General features: G+C 45.5%; 1 protein-coding gene across 1 annotated transcript in view; it reads right to left on the bottom strand.

Moving 5' to 3' along the window:
• LOC147732919 (histamine N-methyltransferase-like) overlaps positions 1-15,264 on the bottom strand; it is a 490,500-nt gene that overhangs the window by 196,168 nt on the left and 279,068 nt on the right. Inside the window, exon 4 of the mRNA XM_086957452.1 lies at positions 4,112-4,219. Within this exon, the coding sequence (XP_086813578.1) occupies positions 4,112-4,219 (108 nt within the window). The remainder of the gene's footprint in view (positions 1-4,111; positions 4,220-15,264) is intronic.

Here is a 15,264-nt window from a genome sequence, read left to right as displayed (position 1 = left end):
ATTGTGATGCTTAACCTTTGTATAACTCTATGACCCTTATAAAGCGCTCTGATACCCTAACGGGTCAAGTTCGCGCGAAATAAAACGCGAAATAAATAAATAAAACAGCTAGGGACACGCAACCACTCAACCCAAATGGAAAAAATGACTCACCACCTCTACCGCACCACCCACAATTCACTCGCTCCATCGGACAAAGCACACCCATTTCTGCTCCACCCAGAAGCCGAGACCCGCAAATGGTAAAAAAAAACAGAACCCCAAAATGCAAGGCACTGCAAAGCCCTCCAAACCATCATCAAAGCCCACCCGGAGACGCGACTCTTCAAGCGAAGCAGCAAGTGCACCCTGGACATGGGACAAAAAAACAGCCAAGAATGGCCAGTAGGACTCGCACCCCGAGAGGAGCACCACCGCTCAAGCAGCCCGAGGGAAGGCAGGCGGCCAAGCCCACAGTGACCCTATGCTCCGCCAACATCAGAGGATGCGACAGGCCAGCGCGCTCCCTCCACCCACAGCCGAAGCCGCAGAGTGGGGAAGCAGATAGTCCCCAAACCCGGCAGCAGCACAAAAATGTGACTGCCCCCCTAGAAGCCGCAAGGCAGCACGAGGTGGGGCAAGTGCACAGGCAGCGCTGGCACACAATGTCTCCCAAGCAGAACGCATGTCCAGCGAATCAGAATGTCCCGGGGAGAGGAGTCGGCCCAACGGCCAGGGTGGTTGACCTCAAATCTGGGGAACCGGGTTTAAGTCCTGGCAAGGACATCCAACATCCTGTGACCCTGGGCAAACCACTCAATCGCCCTGTGCCCAACAAAAAACAATGTGCCCTCAAGTGCTCCGGCACCTGATACCCACGGGTCAAGTTCTCTGCAAATACAAAAAAAATGAATGCTTTATTTATCACCCCACCCCTCCCCGGTAGCACATCGCAGCAAGATCTCTGTACACCTCAAAGCCAACTGCTTTCAAACCACTGAAAGGACCCACACCAAAACCACAAAAAGCACCCCCCCCCCGACCAAGGATCAGCCCCCGGCGAAATCTAGCGCAACCTCATCCAGTCCATCCTGCGCACTCCTAGGGCCTCATTTATGAAAAGTGACGCATCCCTGCGTGAAAACAGCGATGCGTCACTTTTCACTGCGCACTCCTTGCGACACCAATGATGCGTCATATTTAATGTATGACGCATCATGTCGCAAGGACTTACAGATACGTCAGTATTTCTGACGCATCTGTAAGCGCAAAAGTGACGCACATTGCTGGAGTGTGTCACAAAAGTGACGCAACTCCAGCAATGAGTCCTTTCACATGGGGAAAGCCCTATGTGAAAGGGCTTGCATCAGTCTTACGCCTGCTGTGAGGCAGGCGCAAGATTTTGACGCAACAGCGTCCTAAAAGGGACGCAGTGAAATCTCATAGATTTCACTGCGTCACTATTACGAGGCTTTTTGCGGGGGAACGCCCCCCTCTGCATACATTATACCTGACGCAGGTATAATGTGGCGCAGGGGTTTAAAAAGTGAAGCATCTACCTAGATGCGTCAATTTGAAATATGGCGCAACAAGGCGCATATTTTACGCCGCTGGTGCGTCACAAAAAGTGACGCACCGGCGGCGCAAAACTGACGCAAGGCCTCATAAATAAGGGCCTAGATATTTAGCCAGGACACGCATTATCAAAGTTTGAAAGCCCGTGGATCTATGGGACTCTGGAACGGGACAGGCTCTATTTCTTTTACATTTTTTACAGCTGAGCAGTTGGGGCACAAGCCTGGGTTGAGCTTGCAGTGGAGCATGCAACAGAGTTAGACTTAAGGTTGTTAACTTCCAACTTTGACATTAATGCCCGCTACTCGTCTGGCAAAATGTCCACATGTGTTTTTCTGTTTCTTTGTTTCTTTACGAGTGTGCAGACACACGAGGGTCACTCGGTAAACGTTCCTGTTGGTCCCTCATTTGACCTCTGTAATTCTGATGAATAGAAGTAATTCCTTTGCGCACATTTGTCTAGGATTGACTTCTATTATTTTTGCAATATTCTTTGTTGAAATACATAATTATCACTTCAAACACACCGCCATTATGGAGTTACCTCACTTATTAGCCATGGTATTATTTCTTGAATGTTTTTACCTTTACTTGGTCACTTTTGGATGCACCCACTGGCAGAAGGTGGACACCAGACACCAACCATTTAGGTTAGACGTTTAAAACCGGGTTGCTACTGGAATAGAGTAATCCTGAGTTGCTATATAAATGTCAGGACATTTCCACAGTTCGTGTCCAATACATTGTAAGCTGTCATTGGAAAATGTAAAGCAGATGTGACATTGGTTATGTTCCAATTTTTCTAGTTTTATTGTGCTTTGTTTGTTTGTTTTTTCAGAACGTCAATGGACCCCGATTATATATGGGCCACCGCACATCAGGCTACTCTGATTGGCCAGTATAATTTCATTTATTCACTTTTGTACAGAGTAACTATTATTGCATTGGTCCTGATGAATGCCAAGGAGCACAATTGTGGGACAGCTGAAGGCAGAAACATGTCGACCTTTTGACCTCTTGAACTTTCCTAGTCCAGGTGCATAACCCTGGTCCTCTTTTTAAATCTATCCATAGTGGGCCACATAATACAGTAATACAGTTATTTGGTACCTTGGAGGTAGTTTTAATCACCACTAGTCATTTTCTGCACTCTGTCCCTCCCTCACCCCATTAAATCTACTCATCCAAAACACCTCAAGCTCCTCCCAGATAGGAGAGTTGTAGCCCACGCCATGGACCTTGCAGTCCGGGTGTGAGAAGGGGACCCAATGATGAATCATGCCACCCTCGGGTGAGTGAGGGTTCTCGTCCTAAAAAGGTTTCCCTCCAACTTTTTATAGGCACAGTCACATTTTTCTCTGTTTGTACTGGACGTACTTGTTTGCAATTTGCCCCTTATATATCGACCTGCAGGCGGTTGCTGTCACACACAGTACCTGACTGCTAGGGGAATCTCTCTTCCCTCTTTAAAATGCAAGCAGCTACCACCCACACTTCATCTCTTACCTGGATTAACTCATGTTTTATAAAAGTAAAAAACTGTTTCATGTAACAGAACTCAATGTTTCAGAAAAACATATAAAACAAACAAATGGGGGAGTGAGAGGTCCGGTTCGACGTGGACTCAGCCCTAAAGAGTCCTCTTGTCCTAGAAGTAATATTGCTACCGTAGGTCTTTATAATAGTTCTAGGAAAAAAATACATTTTCTTAAAATAAACTTCACCCACCAAGATGTGTCCCATGGTGGCATGCTTCATCATTGGGTTCTCCTCCCACCCTGCGCCCCCGCTGCGAGACGGGGTGCGCTACAACCGACGGAAATGTGGGAGCACTTTGTAGGGTATTGACTATTGGGTGATTAAGTTATTGGTGATATGAGATCTGGAGGGTCAAGTAGGTGAGTTTCTGTTAAAAAATACCTGGCTATGTGGTATCTAAACTTATTTAAATCCTGTAGCTGGTATTATTAAAAAAGGGGGGGGGGTGAGTGGGGACTTACACTGTAATGGGTGTCTGTCTCCTGGTCTACATGTTTCTAGCCTATCTCCTAAGGCTTTTTTTCAGGACCAGGATAAATGATCCCTTATCCCACTCCTACAGACACCTAATAGGTCTTCCTAATTATTATTAAGGTGAAGAAAGAATATGATGAAACAATTGTTTTCATGCAAATACAATACCTAATTAGGTATATCCTTGGGTTAAGATATTGTTATCACTATAATAAAGCCCCATGAGCTCTGCACGGGAGGGACGGGGCCCTTGTAGTGACACAATCATCAAAGCTGCAACCCTGCCCTGCATAGTCTGCCTACCTCATTGTTTTCCTTGAACAATTATTAAGACCTACGGTGGTACCTTCAGTTCGAGGATGAGTGGACTCTTTTTGGTTACTTCAGAAAAACATAAACATAACTCATTATATGAATTACCATTTTAAATATTACATTACAATGAAGTTAAACAATGATATAAGTTTGAAAACACACTGTAAAACGACGTTGAATGAAACACACGTTAAGCTACATACTGTATGCATGTTTCTGAATACATTACCTTGGTATTTTGAGAGATGCACAGCATTTGGTTCAACCACATGATTATTAACTTGGGCTCCTGGGCAATGAGCTTGTAATATTGACAAAAGCTTTACATCCGTTTTTCCTAAGTAGAAAATATATGACATTATTTAAAAAATCTGAAAATGTAAGCATGCCATCGAATGCTTCAATCTGAAAACACTCCCTAGTAACTCCTGCATGTTTTACGTCTGCCTCTGCAAGGCCTATTGTCTATAAAATACCTAGATGGCCTGTGAATCAGCCCCCTTACATCACTTGTAAATCACATCTTGTATCAGTCAAAAAAGGTACACCTCACTAAATTACTGTTATTTGTTGATTGGTATAGTATTCTTCTTCCCAGGAGGGCTTACTTTGCTCTGCTTGAGGTGAATTGTATTTGGCATTTGAGGAGGACTATTTGCTGAACACAGAAACTAGAGAAAAAAAACTTCTCAGTTCAAAAGAACATATTCTACATTCCTTATTCTTGATCAAATGCTCCCTGACAGTAGGCATCTCATTAATCGTGGAAATTCACTGTAGTAATTTTCAGATAGATTTTTCTAGAAGACAGTAATCAACCAAAATAAATGCTGCATTAAGACCAACGAATATGAAAAAGTACGATAGTGTTTTTCACTTTTTATTTGTTGTGCAGACGAACCTTCTTTGCAACATGTCTTTTTTCCCGTTTCAGTGTGGGTAATTTGATTAAAATGCCTAGTCCAGGTGCATAGCTGCAGGATGAATGCAGAGTGTTTCAAGGAAGATTTGGATGGATATTAATGAAGACTACTAATTGTGACATTATTACATTGTTCAACTTCCTGGTCACAACATTTACTCTCTAAGTAAAACAGCCGATGACAACTCCCCCTCAGTCGATCAAAGATGGTTGCAAATATCAAGGACAGTGGGTACTTTAATGAAAACCTCTGACCCTGGAAACAAAAAGGTTAACAGGAAGTGGCCGGAAAAACTGCAGGAGACATATGAAGCGTCTTAAAGCTCCATAACAAGCTGGCTCCACTGATAATGCTATAATAATACTATCATCCTAAAACCTGTCAGTAATGAAAAATTAAAACATTATAATGTTGCCCCCGCCATGGGAGAAAAGTTCTATGCAAGGGGAGCAGTGTATTTTTTCTTTACAAAAAGAAAATCCCGTTTCAGGATTTTCTTTTTGTAAAGAAAAAAAGAATAGGAAAATGCATTTGACTGAACCACAGTTACAGGGGTTCCTGACAATGCCTTTATAAACGAGTGTCTTATAAATTAGGTGGGTGGTACCTCCATCATGGGCCAGTCCTCTAGTTATAAATCTCCCCCTTAATTTATTTAAATTAACTTTCACGAAAAGGGAAATTACCAAGTTGTACATTTTTTGCATACTATGAGCATATACAATATAAGTGCAAGTGTCCACTAACTTGGTAGGTCCAGTCACAAGTTTAAATATTTTAAACCTGAGCCCCACCCTTTGGTAAATATGGCAGAGAACAGGGAGGCTTAACTTGAGGGAAACACATACAATATTCAGGAGTACCAGAAAAATGAGAAAGTCAAAGAAATGACACAATACAAATCCCAATCCAATGTATCCATATAGAGAAAAATGTAAGAAACAAAATTACACCAAAACAACATAAAGACAATGAGAGGAACAGGAGTCATGAATTTTGGTCAATAGTCACAGTAGACCATCAACTAGGAGTGTTTTGATGTTGACTGTGTTGAAGCGCAGGTCCAATACATGGATTCAATTGGTCCTGCTGGTGCTTGGAATTACAAAATTCTTAAAAGTCTGTGGAACTGCCGGTCGGATACTTTTCTCAGCAGGTACTCTGAAAGCTCTGGATGAAAAATTTTTCAAAACTTTCTAAATTTCTTTAAGTATCCGAACAACTGGTGGTGTGGCCAAGGTGGCGACTAAAATGGCCACCTGGCTGTGAAGCTCCAACAAGCATCTGGCTAAATGCCATATTCCCGCTGTATCCAGCTGCTGTACCCCGATCGGCATGGCGCACCAGGCTGCGGCGGAAACAGAGACCTCACGGACCCAACAGTGTGATTGAGGGCTGCCTGGAAACATCGGCGGTGGAGCTGACCGAGTGCTGCAACACTGCCTGGTGGGGAGGAGCCCCGCTGCCGCCTGAATCCCAGGTCGCAAGCCCCCATGTTGAGGAGATGAACCTATACTGCCGGTTCAGATGAGGACTCCCGATATCTATTCCCGGTAAGATGGCGCTGCATCCTGATCTCCCCCTACCGTCTGACGGCACTGCAGCAGCGGAACCTCTGGGCGCCACAGAGCACACACTCCAGGAACGATACAGCCTACCTGAACTTGCTGCCTTGAACTCCTCTGCGGCTGATCGCTTAGATTCAGGAAACGCACTGTAAGAGGCACACCTTTACCAGTCAGGGGCGGCTGCCTTGAGCGGCCGTGTTGCCCCCTCACTATCACTTCTTGGGGAAAGAGGCCTGCGGGGACTCCTTCTGCGCACCCACTGTGCCTAAACACCTTTAAACTTTCACCAATGCAATTGCCTGTGATTTGAGCCATCCTGCATTCTTCGGTCGTGGAGAGCACATTCCACTGTCGGGTGGCAGCCTGCTAGTTCCCCCGCTGTGGCCCCCTCCCCCACCGAAAGGCGCTGCATCATGACCAGTGCTCGGTCTGTCTGCAGAGCGGGGCCTTCACTGTGTGTGCGTCAGCTCACAAAATGGCTGCTCTTCAACCTGGGAGTTTGTAAGCGGGCCCTTGTATCGCATAGCCGCCAATATTAAATCGGCAGGTCTGGTGCTGACACTTGTGTACGGGCAGTGGTGTCTCCGTGGCCCCCTTGGACTCTCTTGGCTTTCTCGAACACTCGACGGCGCCACCTCTCATATCGCGGAATCACACTCCGGTGCCTCCTGCTGGCGCTGCACCACGCAACCGAGCGCCCGCGATCGCTAGAGCACACATCCTTCCTACAGCGCCTGGCAACACCGCAAAGCCAGCCAGCACCCGCGGGTCACAACAGCTTTGCTCTGCCGCGGCATGGGCCGTAAAGACCCCAAGCAGAAGACACTGACATTTGAGAAGCTAGTCGACACTGCCCCTCAACAGAGCCCCACCATGGCTTAGTACGCAAAACAAGCAGAACAAGGGGAAGGCCCGTCAGACACGTTCACCTCACTGCTACAGGAAATGAGAGCCAGCTTCAAAGCGCTAGACAGCAGGTTCGACTTACTCGACAAAAACATCTCCAGTCTAGGCTCCAAAATACAGGTACATGACCGACGGCTGGATGTGGCGGAGGCTCGAATCTCGGACATCAAAGACGGAACTGCGCAATCTGCTAAATGTTTGGAACAAATCGAGCGCATCCTGAAAAAAGTGGCCATCAAAAATGAAGACCTTGAGGCCCACAGACACAGCAATAATATTCGCATATTGGGCGTCCCCGAGACAACCCCCACGGGCCGCATGGACCTTTTGTAGAGACATTATTAACTGAGCTGTTCGGCGCAGAATCCATTATTTACGGTTTTGTCATTGAAAGACCTCACAGATCGCTGGGACCTCGCCCAAACCCAGGTCTCTCCCCCCTGGCCAATAGTGGCGCACAAAAGGAATGCAGAGACAGAGATGCTTCTCTCAGGTTGACCAGGGAGCATGGTGAAGTAATCTGGAAGGGCTCTAAACTTTCCTTTCACCAGACTACACGGGTAAAAGGAAAACAATGGTGCAGGATGTAAGACGCAAGTTCAACAGAGTAAAAGCAGCTCTAAGGAACTTGGGACTACAATACGGTATGCTTTACCCTGCCAGGCTAAAGGTAGATGTGGAGAGCAGGTCTTGCATTTTTGAGAATCCCACAAAGGAACAAGAATTCTGTCGCATTTACAAACAGAACAATCATTCACCTGCCAGAATGGCGGCGGGCCCCTCCCCTCCACTCAGTCATCTCTTTGGCAGCTCTGGCCTGGGCTGACAAGGCTTTGTACCGGATATATGACGTTACCACGCGCACGTTACAACGACATACCATTACAACGCGGTTGTAACAACGCAAGTCGTTAAAACGACTTGCGTTGGGGGGGCGCAAATTTAAAACATTTAATTTACTATTCCAACACCAGTCCCCGTGGATAGTAGGGAAGGTGTTGGGATAGTAAATTAAATGATTTACTATCCTCGAGCGCCCCCCAGCGCAATTCGTTGTAACAACCGTGTGGTAATGGTATGTCGTGGTAACGCGCGTTGTAAACGTTGCATACCCTTTGTACCTCTTGTCAGTTTGTCCAAATGTGATATTGGGAATACGTTTGTCACTTTGCATGGCCTATTGCAATTAGCTGGTAGCTCAGTTGGGCGTTGCTGCCCCCAATGGTGTATACGTTGAGATTTGTTTGGTTTATTCTGGGGTAATGTTTCTTGGGATTATCGCTCCAGCGTAAAGCTATTTGGTACTGTGCTCTAGTTTTTCATTTTGGGAATGGCCCTACCCCATTTGGGGTCTGGCTGGGTGGGGGGAGACAGGGGAATTTATATTTGTTTTATGAAACTATGTCACTGTATGTATTCGTTCACTATTGCTCATCATTGTTCTTTGTCTCTACAATACTAGGATATGCATGTACTATTCTATAAATGGCCAGGTTTGGTAACATAGAGGGTCCCTTAGACCTCTCTCTAATGTCTTGGAATGTGTGGGTTTTGAATAATACTTGTAAGAGGAGACAGGTGATCCACTACCTTATGCGCCACAAGGTGGACATTGCTTACTTACAGGAGACATAATTCCCTAAGACTGACACAACACAGTTTGGCACTAGCTGGTGGACACATAGATATTTTGCTAACTACCACAATTACGCACGGGGAACAGCTATTTTATTACATAGTAGGGTCCCATTCTGCCTTGGTTCTGTGCAGCAGGATGGCGAGGGGGTGCTATCTGGTGGTCTCAGGATTCCCTAATGGGCAGACAGGTTTCGCTAGTCTGGCATATGCCCTGAATTCAGACGATCCCAACTTTGTCCACACCCTACAGACCCAGCTTACCAGCTTAGATCCGCTGACCTTGGTTATTTGGGGTGATTTTAATTTTTTGCTCAATCCCGGAAAAGACAGTATTTCAACGGCCCCGGACTCCAAGCCACATGCCCGACACGCTCTTCTGGAACTTTGTGTCCAGTTCACTCTGTTAGATGTTTGGCGCAGATGGAACCCCAACACCACTGACTATACTCAGTATTCAGGTCAGCACAACACCTGGATGAGAATAGACTTTTGCCTGCTATCCCTAGACATTTATGGCTGGTGCTCTTCGATGGAAACCCCCCAGGACTTATTCTGGCCACTCCCCTTTCAAACTATATCTGAAAGTCCCTCGTTTTTAAGGTTTCGAAAGACAAAGGCGCTTTCCCAGTCGCGCTTTACAAGACAAAGTATTTAAGACAGAGATCTGTGAGGCCCTTGAGGACTACTTTGCCATCAATACCGGCTCGGTGGACTCCTGGGCAACTCTGTGGGAGGGTTTCAACGCGGTCCTTAGAGTGTCATGAATAGGCAAACATGCAGGAGTCCTCAGGGACATCCGGAACTCACTGGCCCGTATTGAACCGGAAATCACAGCACTAGACCGCTCCTCCGCGCAACTCACGTCACCCACACTCATGAGTAGACGCTTGGCTCTCCTGGACAAGTAATGGGAGACAGCATACCGGGAAATTCTATACCTAGGGAAAAACCACACGGCCAGGAGGTATGGGGAGAGCGAGGAGCCGGGCAGAGTTTTGGCACAGTTGCTCAGACCGCCTTGTCACAAGACTTACATTACAGAAGTACAGGCCCCTGACAACCAAACATACACTGCCACAACAGAAATCCGAGACACATTCCTGGATTATTTTTCACCACAATATTCCTCTAGAAAAGGGAACACATACAAAGTGCAAGAGGCACTTTCTCGAAAAATTAATGCAAGATTTTTTGGCAGAACCCATATCTGAGGCGGATGTGATCAACACCATATAGACTATTCATGGCTCCTCAGCCCTGGGGTTGGACGGCTTCACAGGTGATTTCTATAAAGAATACAAAGATCTCATTGCCCACAAGCTAATTGAGGTGTAGGCAGGAGTCCCTATAGTCGCAACTCCTCCCCCTATATCTGGGAAGCGGTAATCATTTTGCTTTCCAAGCCAGGTAAGGACCCCAAGCACTACGGATCATAGAGACCCCTGTCCCTCCTCAATTTAGATTATAAAATACTAGCCAAAGTCCTCTCCAACCAGTTGTCCCAACAAATGGAATTCATCAAATTTCCAGCTCAGACTGGTTTTGTTCTGCACCGTTGTACCGTGTTAAATCTTCAAACACTTTTTTCAGTTTTACATAGGATTAGCCCTGATACCCTCACAGCGGCCATTCTCCTAGATATGGAGAAATCTTTTGATTCCTTAGAATGGCCCATCTTTCTTTCCGTTATGTGGTGAATGGGTATGCCCATGGGATTTATAGCCACAACAACTTTATTGTACACCAAACCGACAGCTAGACTCCGCCTAAATGGCTCACTCTCGCGACCCTTCCAACTCTCCTGTGGCACCGACCAAGGCTGCCCTCTCTCCCCCTTGTTATTTATCCTGGTCATGGCCCCCCTGATACGCCATTTTTAAGAGTGTCACCTCCATAGAGGCATTTAATTCAACACGGACCCCCTCCTAGTCTCGCTGTATCCGGATGACACAATATTATTTGTGAGACACCCCCAAGACAATTTGGACCCCCTGCTTTGGGAAATCATTAGATTCTGCCATTTTTCCAGCCTAGGCATTAATTGGGATAAATCAGTCATCTTCCCTTTGACAGTCAGCACGAATTTCTGGGACTGTGACTTTACTTTGGAGTGGTGCAACGACTCTGTAAAATATTTAGGAGTCCACATGCATTTGGACTCCGCCCAAATAACAAGTTTGAATAACGGTCGTGCTATTGCAACACTTGAAACGCAAATTGAGTGATGGCTGAGACTTACCTTGTCTTTGGCGCAATTTTAAAGATGGTTGTTCTACCCAAATTTCTATATTTTTTTAACAACATACCAATTCCGCTTACCAATGCCTTTTTTAAAATGCTTCCTTCACTTCTGATCCAATTAGTCAGGGGGGGAAGCAGGCTTGTGTAAAGTGGTCCGTCCGCACGTTACCGCACGTTACCATACGACAGGGGAGGATACAGCGCCCCTGATTTTCCGTTATATTATTTAATGGCAAAATGTAGCTACAATCATTCCTGGTTTTATCCTGATGCCCGCATTCCTTATTTAAGACCAGAAGCAGATTTTGTTCTTGCGGAAAAACTCTCATCAAAGTGGTCCGTCCGCACGTTACCATACGACAGGGGAGGATACAGCGCCCCTGATTTTCCGTTATATTATTTAATGGCAAAATGTAGCTACAATCATTCCTGGTTTCATCCTGATGCCCGCATTCCTTATTTAAGACCAGAAGCAGATTTTGTTCTTGCGGAAAAACTCTCATCGATCTTGCCAACTGGCCTTACCAGAGATCCCCATGACATCCAAACCGTTTCCACCACGAGCTGGGCATGTGATAAACTACGCATATTCACGGGAACGGGTACGTTGTATTCCTCTGCACTACCCATTATTAACCTCCGATGGATCCCAATTACAGAGGAACGCTTAGTAAAGCGCACTCTGACGACAATTGAAATTACACGAGTGGGCGACCTATACCCTTGGGGCACATCTTTTCGACATCGGAAGACACCCGCTTCCAATGTGGCAGCACCATGGATAAGTTTATCTTGGGCCTCATCAGATCTGCACTGTGCGCCACCTTGCCATCTTTTCCGCTAGAACTGCCCTCATTCCCCCCTCTCACGAGGATTACAGAAAGCACGGATAGTGTCCACTTAATTTCCAAACTTTACAAGATGTGTGCTGCTTTGACGACAGAGTCCGCGCCACATAGGAGGCTGATTTGGGACAACAAATCACAGATGAGCAATGGGCCAAACGCTGCACAGTCATGCAAGATGTTTCACTAAATAGTAGACACAAACTTCTACACTTCAAGATCTTGCGCCGGATATATTTCACCCCGGCCATGGCACACAAAATTGACCCACCTAAACCGCACAACTGCCGCAATTACTCTGCCCCTAATGCCGACTTTGCGCATCTCACCTGGACCTGCTCAGCCCTACAACACTACTAGACACGCATTCATCATACACTTGGGCAAATGATCAACATTCCTTTGATCTCCACTCCAGAAATAGCCCTTCCGGGATACACAGTCAAATTCCCCAAAAAGATCAGGAAGTTTGCATCTCTGGGTCTCCTGTTGGCAAAGCAAGAAGTAGCCATCCACTGGGGGTGTAAATCTACCCTCACTGTCCAGAACTGGCTGAACAGTATGGCCTACTGTAATGTGAATAGCGAAATATATGCCAATATGCTACCTACCACATGTCAGCCTAAAGATATATGCCACCCATACTGTTCATACATTGACATTAGGCGTCACATATCGGACTCCCAGCTTTAACAGGGCATAGTCCGGGAGGGTGTGTGATAAATCCTATCAAATTTTTGTGTTTCATAAGTTATAGAATGCCCACTGGCCACACTGCTGGTTAGCCTCAAGAGGCGCGCTTGAATGCACAACACAAATGCTGTTTTTTCTGAATGGGTGGGAGAGCACTTAGAGGGACCTATCTTGATTCTATAATCTCCTACTGACATTACAAGAATTGCCTGCCTGGTGGCTGTGATCAAGACTGCATTTTACGACTGGTATTGATTTTTTGTATCGCTGTTTGACAAATATGCAAAGTGAACTAAGATGTATATTGCTGCTTTTGTATTCTAAAAACCTGAAAAAACGTTTTTTGTTTTTTAAAAGTATCCAAACAACCACTGGAGTAAACTTCTAATGCCCCCAGGACCTCAGAGGAACATTTAGAGACTCTCATGATGTCAGGCCGAGGCCACCAGCAAAGTCCAGTCCAAGTTCTATTTGCCACTCGCCTGCTGTGAATTTCCAGCAAAAGGCTTTTTGCAGCTTGTTTCTGTCCATGTAGCCATGCAGGAGTTTATTTAACTGGTCTTTGGAGTCTGCTTCTTCAACCTAAGTACAAGGGGGAATAGTCCAGTCCTTCATGTAAAGACAGCAGGCCAGTCTGTGCTTTTGCAAATCCTGAAAGTGTTTCTTAGGAGGTGCCTTGGCATGCCAGACTAAACTACAATAGCAAGAAGCTACTGAATCTCCTACCCACTACACACTGCCCTATTTTAAACCTGATGACTGAAACTAAAAACTGCCCAAGCTGTTTACTCCCTTTTAACCACACTCGGAGTGGAGCATCAACACAGCAATAACTACACGATAGTCGGAAGACAGATAAAGTAATCAAAGCTGCCTTGCTTAATGCGCGGTCCCTAGTGAAGCACAATACTGAAGCAGCCAATTTAATCGAAACTCACAATCTAGATTTACTATTCATCATGGAGACCTGGGCTGATGAAGCCTCAAATATAGACCAGGCACTGGCTCTCCTGGGGGGCCACTCCATAATTCGGGCAGATAGGATAGGAAAAAGAGAGGCTGGGCTAGCCATCATTTACAATTCTATCCTTTGACATCGCTATTACAAAAAACTATACCTTCAAATACCTTTTGCTATACAGACAACCAATAGCGAAAATCCCCCTGACACAATTACTTGATCCTTTCCTAGAATCCAGCTTAAGAGGGGCAGACTACACTATACTGGGGGGATTCAATCTACACTTACAAAAAGACACACACAAAAATACGCTGTTGATCTCTCAGACCATGGCCAGTTGCTAATTGACACAAATGGTCCAACAGGATACCCATTCCGCCAAGCACACACTGGATGGAATATTTTACTCCAAAACAAACTTAACATTGGTGAAATTATCCCGATTCCTTGGTCGGACCACAAAGTCATTAAATTCTCCTTGATGATAAAGCAGGCAATAATGAAAAGGCCTACTCAAGTAACACACTATATACACCAGGACTGGGCTAAAATAAACACACCCAACCTACAGGAACAACATGTTCTGACCACCCCTGAACTAAACCCTGATTTTAACATAGCCACCGAGCAAATAAACAACTGGATCAAATCCGCGGTCCTAATAGCTGCTCCTATAAAAAAGACAAACTCAAGAAGAAAAAATGTCTCAGAGCCTTGGTTCTATGACAAAATAAGGCCACAAAAGCAGATGTGTAGGAGGGCCGAAAGGAAATAGAGGGCCAACTATGAAGGGGGGCTAAAGAAACCTACTGTAGGACAGTGGCAACCTATAAAAATACTAAATCTGGAAGAAAAACCTGCATATTTTATAGAGAAAATAAATGAGGCCAAAAACCATTGTAAAGAACTGTTTTCCCCAGTTAAGAAATTGACTAATTATGATGCAAACAAGCAAATAGAAGGGAGCACTGTATTCTGCAACACGCTGGGACAATTCGTTGTTAACAAACTGAAATCAGTATATGAATCTGTTAGCACCACCAATCACTCCAAATTGTCACAAACAGAAGCACATCTCAACCTCTGTTGGTATAGAGAAGCTGGGGACTCAGAGTTCTGGTTTGTGACCCCGTCAGTAGAACAGATACACCAAATAATACTGAAAACTAAGTCAGGAGGTCTTACGGACCCTTGTCCACCTAAGGTCCTCCATCTGTTCCCAGAGTTACTCAGTAAACAACTCCAGTTAATTTTTGATAAAATAATACAGGCAAACAGCTTCCTGGATGCCTGGAAAACTGCATCTGTTGTACTGTTGCTGAAAAAGACTAATCTGGATCCATTCGACCCGGCAAACTACAGGCCGATCTCAAGAATACCTTTTCAGGCAAAAGTGCTGGAAAAGATTCTGAACATACAGCTGGCAGTGTTCCTTAGATCCACCCATGCCTTTGACCAATCACAGTATGGGTTCAGGAAAGAACACGGGACCGAGACAGCACGGATCATGGCAACAGAGGAGCTCAGGAGTGTATTGGAAGCGGGCGGGAAGGCTGCCTTGATTCTTTTAGATCTATCACCAGCCTTCGATACCGCTAACCATGATA

The sequence above is a fragment of the Lissotriton vulgaris genome, chromosome 2_1 (genome assembly GCF_964263255.1).
Source record: "Lissotriton vulgaris chromosome 2_1, aLisVul1.2, whole genome shotgun sequence".
Lineage (NCBI taxonomy): Eukaryota > Metazoa > Chordata > Amphibia > Caudata > Salamandridae > Lissotriton > Lissotriton vulgaris.
This window is presented reverse-complemented; position numbering and strand designations above follow the sequence as displayed.